This window comes from Hippocampus bargibanti, linkage group LG14 (genome assembly GCF_051943395.1).
Source record: "Hippocampus bargibanti isolate YZ-2025 linkage group LG14, ASM5194339v1, whole genome shotgun sequence".
Taxonomy (NCBI): Eukaryota; Metazoa; Chordata; class Actinopteri; order Syngnathiformes; family Syngnathidae; genus Hippocampus; species Hippocampus bargibanti.
Genome location: NC_142747.1, coordinates 12,342,220 through 12,351,494, shown reverse-complemented (window position 1 = coordinate 12,351,494; position 9,275 = coordinate 12,342,220). Strand labels below are relative to the sequence as shown.

Sequence of the window (9,275 nt, the reverse complement as noted above, 5' to 3'; positions counted from 1 at the left end):
CTCCTACCGGCTCTTCTGAGCGTGTCCGGATCATGTTTTCCTTCATCACTTCACCCGACATCGGATCCAGGAGGGGAGCCCTGTGGAATCACATAGGCACACCGCGGCGCTGACGCGAGTACGCCTTTTTAAGTGCGCCTTTCAAAGGCACCTTTCAATTCTGGACCTTTCAAGTCTTTCAAGTGCATCAACCTGACACATTCCCACAAATGCGAATGCGTATCTCCCGACGCGGGATTGCGGTATAAGTAGCACCCTTCGTGGCGACAGAGGGACAGACTCACAGAGACTCGCAGAGAACCCCATAGGCACGCCCAGGCAAGCACGGACAAGTATGGATACGCCGAAGACAAGGCTAATGCCGGGCGTCGGACGGAGATCACGGCATGGCAAAACGACTTGCTCGACTCCACGCCACGATCAAACTCTTAGACACATTTCGTCTGAGTGTCACTGGCCTGTGAGATCTGACAACAAACCAAGTTACGAATAAAGAGAAACATCAAACTCGTTATTGCCTGTGGCATCAAATGTGCGCACCGCGGCGCTGACGTGAGTAAGCCTTTCATGTGCGCCTTTCAAGTCGGCGCCTTTCAAGTCGGCCCCTTTCAAGTCTGCCCCTTTCATGTCTGCCCCTTTCAAGCCTGCACCTTTCAAGTCTTTCAAGTGCATCAGCCTGACACATTCCCACGCATGCAAATGCGTATGCCCTGACGCGGGAGTGCAGTATAAGTAGCGCCCTTTGCAGCGACAGAGGGACACACTCACAGAGACTCGCAGAGACCCGCACAGGCACACCCGGGCAAGCACGGACAAATACGGACACACAGAAGACGAAGCTCACGCTGGGGGTCGGACGGAGTTCAAGGAACGGCAAAACGACTTGCTCGACTCCACGCCACGATCAACCTCTTGGACACATTTCGGCTGCGTGTCACTTGCCTGTGAGATCTGACAACTTACCAACTTACGAATAAACAGAAACATCAAAATCGTTATTGCCTGTGGCGTCACATGTGTGCACCGCGGTGCTGACGTGAGTATGCACCTTTCAAGTCTGCATCTTTCAAGTCTTTCAAGTGCATCAGCTTGACGCATTCCCACGCATGCATTGCATATGCCCTGATACCGGAGTGCGGTATAAGTAGCACCCTTTGCAGCGACAGATGGACAGACTCACAAAGACTCGCAGAGACCTGCACAGACACGTCCGGGCAAGCACGGACAAGTACGGACACGCCGAAGACGTGACACGGCAGAACGACTTGCTCGACTCCACGCCATGATCAAGCGCCTGGACACATTTTGTCTGCGTGTCACTTCCCTGTGAGATCTGACAACTAACAAACTTACGAATAAAGAGAAACATCAAACTCGGTATTGGCGAGCCAGCCAGGATTTTTTTTCTCTTCCTCAGCCCAATACACTCTCCTAATGGAAAGAGACCAGATTTCCACCGTCTCCCTCAAACTTCCTCCCCCCTGGCACGACGACATGGAGCTCTGGTTCCAAGTGGTTGACTCCCAATTCGTCAACAATGGCATCACCCAGGAGACCACCAAATTCCACTACGTGGTCGCCACCCTCACTCCGGAGTTGGCTGGTCGTTTGCGCCGAGTCATCTGCGACCCTCCAGCTGAGAATCCTTACGCTGCCCTAAAACAGGAAATCCTGAGGCAACCCACCCTCACGGAACACCAGAGGTACGCAGCTCTGACGCATGACGTGGAGCTGGGTCAAAGCCGGCCGGCCCAACTCCTGTAAAACCTCAAAACGGTGGCGGGCAACAGTATCGGGGACCAGGGCTTCTATAGAGAAGCAGCCCCTGATGATCTAAGCAGTCCTGGCGACCACACCCCCCGACTCCACCTTTCATGAATTGTCTGGCCTTGCCGACAAAATTCCGGAGGCGTTTGCGTTGCAGCCCACCGTTTCTGCCATGCAGTGTCCTCCAATAGTGTATATATATATATACACAGTAAAGTCTCGTTATATCGATATCGGATATATCGATAGTCCCGGTTATATCGATATTTTTTCGGACTCCCTTGAATATCGATATAACGAGACTTTACTGTATATATAAATATTTGTGCACACACATGTATATATATACACACACATACATAAATATGTATACATGTATATACACATAAATATACAGTAAAATCTCGTTATATCGATAGTCCCGGTTATATCGATACTATTTCTATGTACGCACGGAGAAAATTACATGCAAACAGGGTCGGATATATCGATATATATCGATATTTTTCGGACTCCCGAGAATATCGATATAACGAGACTTTACTGTACATACATATACACATCCATACATACATACATACATACATACATACACATGAGAGGATTTGAAGAAAACACAATGCAATGGTGCTGACATTAACCCACTAATAAATGATGAGGGGGAAAAAACAGGACAGCATTAAAATATTACTGACTTTAATTGCTTTGCATTTCTGACCTGATGATGTATTTTTGACGCAAACATTTACTGAAATTGAAGTTTCCGACATGTCATTGTAGACTATACTGTACACGAGTAATAGTTAAATTATACAGCACGTGGCTACTTGCTCTCAAATTCCGGCGACGTCAGAACAGAAACAGAACTCCTTCCCAGGCTTTTTCATACTTTTTTTCAAACACTCTTAATGAAAGACTTTAAATGATTAACAAAGTCAGGCAAGTCAGTATTTAGGAGGCCGTCACCATTGCAGGTCCTCCAAAGTGATGCATGTTGAATGTGTTATTATGCCAAATGCAAATGACTGTGCAAAGTTGAATATGATCATTCATACGATCAGGTCCAGTGATGCGTCATATTCATCATTGTCTAAGGTGATGCCCGAAAGCATCCCAAAAGTCACATAAAAGACCAATACTGTTTTGATGTCTCTGACATCACAGCTGTGTCAGAGTGCGTCGAATGCACAGCGTGCAATACAATGTGTGATACAGAGGGCATCGAAACGTTGAACACGTCATGAACCAGACAAGGCGAGAAAAATTAAACTTGCATCACCATTGCGTCAACAGATAAGGAAGGTATGTGTGTTACTTTGGGAACTACCTGAGTAAGTACCTCTGTAAATATGCCACTTTGTCAACATTTTCAACGAGAAGCCTCTTCACAAGAGCTCACAGTAAACTGCTAATTGTTTTATTTGACAGTTAGGTGACTACCACATTCGTAGAGGATGTGATCATTTAATCTAAGAATAATTTCTTGAAATAAGGATGAGTTAAATTGTATCGATTGAAATTTGCTTGAGTAAATTAATAATGACAATATGATTGTGTGTTATTGCCAACAGAAAATCATCTCCCACTCAGTATGTGTCACAAGAGCCAAATAATCCCAAGCATTGTCTTCAGGTGTTGGAATAATGTTTATAACTGCTTTAACGTCACACAATGACTGACCATGCATGCGATGAACATTTTCATTGCATAATAATAAATGGGTTGCTGGTTCTCTTCTTCTTTTTTTAATAGAGACAAGGACATGTCAGGTTTTACCTCTAACCGTTTACCTCCAAATGCTGCTCTACCATCTCGAACTGCGACGCCAGTCTTCAGCGCAAACCCTCGGCCAGTGGGCCAGAGCCGAGGTTTTAATGGCTTTATTCCAATACAAAACAGTTATGTGCCTCTACCGAACAATTTCCTGCAGCCAAATCCAGTCATGGCTCCACCTAGCATGCATTTTGTACCAATGAGCCATCAGAATATTCAACCTATCACGCAGAACATTGAGACACGTCCACACATTCCTGGACAGGTAAAATTGTCATCAAACCTCTTGCAATGTTGTTATCGTTCTATGAAAATTGTTGCATTTCTTTGTTTTTGTTAGACAAATTTTGTACCAGAGGTTATGTTGCCTAATGGCATGAAAATGTGTCCTGTTGGTCTACTGTAAGTACCGCAGATGTGCATTACCAATACCGAAATATTAGAATGCCTTCTAATCATATCTATTGTGTTCATTTGTGAAGAAATGGAGAACTGTTGTACAAAGTTACAACCGCAAACTTTACAGCTCCTCTTCCACCCACAATTACCAAGCCAAAGTAAGATCTTGCCGTTTTATTCTCAACTGTTTGCTTTTCTATGTGACTTTGCATGTTAGCCGAATGCCTGGGTGGGTTTTCTCGGGTACTTCAGTTTCCTCTCACATTCTAACACCTTGCCGGAACTGGGATTAGCTGGCAATCAGTTCAGAGTGTACTGCCAAAAAGAACACAAGGATAGGTTGCAGCGAACCTGCGACTCTCGTGAGGATAAACTAGTTCAAGTGATGGATGGATCTTATGGTTTGGTTTTGGTAAAGCAGTCATGGCAGTTGATAAGGGAAACTCGGGTGTTGTCATAGTAAAATGGCCTCTGGCTAGGCTCTAAGAGATTCTTCGGTTCGGATTTTCTATTTGTGCAAATACAATCCTGTTTTTTCTTCTAATGACCTCACAAACTTAAATTGTCATGTCCTATTTTAGGAAGAAACCCAAAAAAGTAGACGACCAACACACGGAGCAAACGTACGTCAAGAAGCCTCTAAATGCTTTCATGTTGTTCTCAAAAGAACATAGGCAAGCAGTTAAGGACAGATCTGCCTCAACGAATATTGCGGTTATAAATGAGACCCTAGGAAAGATGGTAAGTGACTCTAATGTACTAGTAGATTCTGTACTAGTAGATTCTGTTCCCGTGTACCACTCTGGCTACCTAGTTATAGTGGTCAATGTATGCCTCTCATGCCTGCTGCTGTGATACGCTGCACAGTCACTGGGGCGTTGTTGCTTAAACTGCAACTGGAATCCTGCCTGAGGTGGTCGACCACAATCTATTGATTTTGTGTTTAGGGCCAAGTCTCGTTCTGCTATGTTCATGTTGTCTTCAAGTCAAACATTTTCTGGCTTGACTTTGACCATTTCTCATTGGTACATGCCATGCAGGGGCTTGTCTTGACATGAGAGTCCATCTGGCTCCTCCTCTTTACCAAGCTTGCATTCACCAAGTAGATCATCTCAGGGTTCTGTGAGCTGGAGGCCTATTGTTTCCTCATTGATAGTGCCCATGACACTCACGAGTCCACAGCTCCACTTTCTCCTCTGGGCACAGTCCCACGATGTTTGATATGACAGAGCTTTCTTGTTTTGTTGTTAATGGCGTGCTCTTCTTCAGGTCGCCAGGCTATTGTGCCAGCAGGGCATTTGATTACTGACAGTGTGTGCAGTAGGTGTCAATAGGATCTGTGTCTCTATGTATTTGGCTGTGGCTGCCGTTCAAGAGGCCTCATATTTGCTATATTTCTGTATAATTCCAAGGCAGTTCTAGCCATCCTGCACATTTCTTAACTTATTCAGTGCCATTCCCGAATTTATTCGAGGATTGAAAATATGACGTGGAGCGCCATTCCTGAATTTGTTCAGGTTTTGGTTTTTCTTGAGGGTGTGTGCCAATAAAACACTGGTCGGACCTCTGCCAATGTTTTCCCTTCCACAAGGGGGCAGCATTTGCCTTTTGTACAGCTGCCCCCACTTGCACCTCATATTACCACAGACCCATCTAATTTAGGAATCAACTATTTTTTTTCTGATGAAAGAGACTCTCGGGTTTGCAATGCTGAATTGAATGTTCATGTTTCTCAAACTCAATATTCTGTGGGTCCTGGATTTTTTTTTTTTTTGTGCGGGTGAGTAGCAGCAGGCATTCGCGGCAGCCATTCGCACCAGCGTTCACTCACAGCAGCAAAGTTATAAAAGGAAGAGGTAAGGAAAGAAAGAAGTAGAAAAACAAAAGGAGCTGCTGTAAAGGCAGCCACTCTCGCGGCGCCATCGTGAAGTCAAACAAAAAAATAAAATTAAAAAAATAACAAATAATATGACAACACAAAGACACAGTTATTTATTCTTCAGCACTTGCTGTACCCTCTTATATCCTGTCAGTTGGGGATATTGGACACCTGATTTAAATGCAACGAATGACTCATTTTTATTATGAGAAAAAAAGGAAATCAGTAACCTAGCTATGGAGAAAATGCATTAATTGATATGTTTGGCCACAGAGTTATGAATGTCATATTACAATGAAACCTTCTAGAGTATAATGGAATTGTTTGTGTGTCAATACTGTATATGTGTTATGTCAACACAGTGGCATTTGCTACCAGAGGAGGAGAAAGCTAAGTTCTACGAACTGGCTGAAAAAGAAAAGCGAATTCATTCCCAGCAGCATCCGGACTGGTCCTGCCGTCACAACTATGTGAGTTTAACACATTTGCATACATTGATGTACTACAAAATGTAATGATTTTATTTTCTTGTACTCTACGGCTAATACTCTACCATTACATGTGGTTTTTTTTCACTCCCAACTGAAGGGCAAAAAAAGGTATAATAAAAGAATTCGGGACTTAACAACTGGCAGTGGACAGGGTAAGGCAATATTTATGATTTAACTAAGTATAATTTAAATCTGACAGGAGAATATACAAAAATGATGTACACTAAAGGATATCAAATTGTGCCACCCTCGCTAAAATCCGAATATAATATATAATATATAATATATGAATCCACATTCCTGGAGGTTATTCACTCCATTTATTTATTTTATAAAAAAACATGAAAGAAAATTAAAAAAAAAAAGAAATTGCAGACATGACAAAAACAAAAATAGTTAGCAGTAGCCTTCTTCCTGTGTCATTTGTTGACAAACTTTTTATGTGCCGATTATACATTTTGTATTGTAACAGCTGACACTTGACATACAGTATATGACGTGAAATGTGTTCCCTGAATAAGTATCAATTTGATTTCTACAGCAACATCAACATCCGAACTTCAGGATGAAGAACCAGAACCGGTAGACAGTGACGATGAAGAAAGTCCTGCTTCTTTGTCAGTGGATTCAACGACTGAACAGTTCTCTTTGGACCAAAATACTCCACCGTGAATGCTGGATTGATGCAGCCTGTGAAACTCCCCACCCCATCTTTTTTTTTTTGAAAGTTTACCTCTGCTGTTTAATCACTGGCTTTTGTTTGATGTCTAGTGGGACTCAACTGTCACACATTGTAGAAAAAAAAAACTTATTTTTGTATGAGAAAATAATTTCTCCAATTTCTCAATGGTTTTGGACAAATCACATTAAATGACTTATTCTCACATAGTTTTTACATTAGCAAGACCGGAGCAGTGACCGTTATGGGGTCCCTATTATTTTTTTATGTGTTTTTGTTTTTATTATTTACTTTTGATTTCTGATGACTCTAAAAATCTGCAAAAAGTATCAGCTTACTTTGGTACTTTGAACAATCGGGCAGTGCACAAATGTTTGCTTGCCTTTCAACAAGCCATGAAATGCAGGAGAACACCATCCATAGATCACTTAACAGATGCATTGCACTCACATTAGAAGTTGCTTTTTTTAATGGTAATGATTCCACAAAAACATTGGTTTGAACCACGTATGTGAATTGGGCATCACTCTCGACCATGGAAACATATTTAACAGTAAAGAGTAATGGAAATTCTCAATATTTACATTCATATCCAATCCAAATCCAATCCAGTCCATATAATGAACAAAATAAAACCAATTTAATAGGTTCCCAGACAGTGTCAGGCGAAATGTGTGTATCCCAAAAATTAATTTCCCAGATGAAACTATTAAAATGAGAATAATCTGTTCCAAATAAACGGTACACTATGACAAAGTTTTATTTATCTTAGTGATCGTTGATGGCTTGATGGAATGGAGTGGCCGGTTTCATCAGCATGAAACACTTGATGAGGAATAACCTTTCGAACGACATCACTCATTGAGGCAACTCTGTGTACGAAAAAGTTTGTATGCCAAGGTAAAGTTTGTCTGCCAAGGTAAAATGTTCATAAATGTAACGTTCGTCAACCAAAAAGTTCGTAAGCAAAGGGGTTTGTAAATGAGGTATCACTGTATTTATCTTTGCACATGCATCAATTTTCCGACCTGCTTAAGGTCACAAGGGCGGGGCTGGAGCGTATGATAGGACGATTTCATGGACTCAAACAAGTGATTGCTCTTCAGTCACAAAGTTGGATCTATCAGCCTATCCAAGCAGCCTTTGGGCAGTAGACGGGGGACACCCTGAACACCGCTGGAGCCAGCCAATCGCAGGGTACACAGACAATCTGTGCTCACAAACACCGAGAGAGAATTTGGGGCGGTCAGCCGGCCATGTGTGCTTTTGGAATGCAGGAGGAAACCAAAGTACCCAGAGAAACCCGTACATGGCAGAGGGGACGGTGCCTACTCCACACCAGAAGGCTAGAGCTGGAAATGAACCTGGTACCACTGGACTGAGATTGATGCATGAACCACTACCGTTCTTGTGAATATCATCCAACGTCTGCACCGTCTGCATTTTTTTCTCCTGCCATTAAACTCAACCATTTTTACCATCTGTCGGTTTCTGCCTTTTAAGGCCCAGACAAATGACAAACACATCAATTAATCAATTTTCTCCAAAGCTTAGTCATGTGTTTGGTTGTTTCTAATCAGTGACGGTTCATTTAAGTCTGCTGAGATAAACAATGTTAACCTGACCACAACCATGCTGGCTATCTAGCTTGTAGCATATAGCGACATAAATTGAATTTGTGCTTACTGCACACTTAATGAACTAATCCAGGAGCTACAAATGAACTATTCAGTTAAACAAAGTACCTACGCAGCTACACATAGGGGCAAATTGAAAACTAAAACGAATTAAATCTCATCGAGATATTCCACGGTACATCAAAACTACATATCTGCTGAACATACCACTGAACATGACAGCGAGGCAGTGTGGTAAAGTGATGCTTTCACGAATAAAAATGTGCAGCCTGAGCAACTTTTCCTGTTCACCTCGTCTTTTAGACTCTAGGCCTCCGTGTGGAGTTTGCATGGGATTCCCGTGCCTGTGGTGGCTTTTCTCCAGGTAATCTGGTTTCCTCCTACACAGAGGGCAGGGTTATTAACACATTCACTGCAAGACAATGTGAAAAGTGTTTTTGTCATTTTCACTCAAATTGTAGGACCCACAGTGTTTTAGGACTACATAAACAGCCAATACAGCTTCAGAAACCTTAGGCTCTTCTTGTATCAGAAAAACAGTTAATTCCTCAGTTCTATGAGTATGTAGTTATCTAAACTTGAAATGAGAGCAGCTGTACAAAATGCAATGCAGTACATACATATTGATTTATATAGCGCATAAACAACAG

The 9,275-nt window shown here is 42.4% G+C and overlaps 1 protein-coding gene across 4 annotated transcripts; it reads left to right on the top strand.

The window, feature by feature from the left end:
* Positions 1 to 447: 447 nt before the first annotated feature.
* LOC148888343 (uncharacterized) lies at positions 448 to 8,869 on the top strand. 4 transcript variants are annotated; one of them, XM_089014271.1, is made up of 10 exons: positions 755 to 1,036; positions 1,161 to 1,326; positions 1,418 to 1,703; positions 3,520 to 3,805; positions 3,881 to 3,942; positions 4,023 to 4,097; positions 4,521 to 4,680; positions 6,181 to 6,288; positions 6,407 to 6,461; positions 6,851 to 8,869. In XM_089014271.1, the coding sequence occupies exons 3-10, from the start codon at positions 1,435 to 1,437 to the stop codon at positions 6,979 to 6,981; spliced, it is 1,146 nt and encodes a 381-aa protein (XP_088870397.1). In that variant the 5' UTR covers positions 755 to 1,036; positions 1,161 to 1,326; positions 1,418 to 1,434; the 3' UTR covers positions 6,982 to 8,869. The 4 variants fall into 4 exon arrangements, with proteins under 4 accessions (XP_088870399.1, XP_088870397.1, XP_088870398.1 ...); XM_089014273.1 differs by lacking the exons at positions 755 to 1,036; positions 1,161 to 1,326 and adding an exon at positions 448 to 510 and having other exon boundaries at positions 1,397 to 1,703; XM_089014272.1 differs by lacking the exon at positions 1,161 to 1,326.
* Positions 8,870 to 9,275: the final 406 nt, after the last annotated feature.

Coding starts and splice junctions, on each gene's coding strand:
- LOC148888343 (XM_089014273.1), top strand. CDS start 1,435: ATGGAAAGAGACCAGATTTCCACCGTCTCCCTCAAACTTCCTCCCCCC. Junction 3,943..4,022: donor ATGTGTCCTGTTGGTCTACT/GTAAGTACCGCA, acceptor TCATTTGTGAAG/AAATGGAGAACTGTTGTACA. Junction 4,098..4,520: donor CCCACAATTACCAAGCCAAA/GTAAGATCTTGC, acceptor GTCCTATTTTAG/GAAGAAACCCAAAAAAGTAG.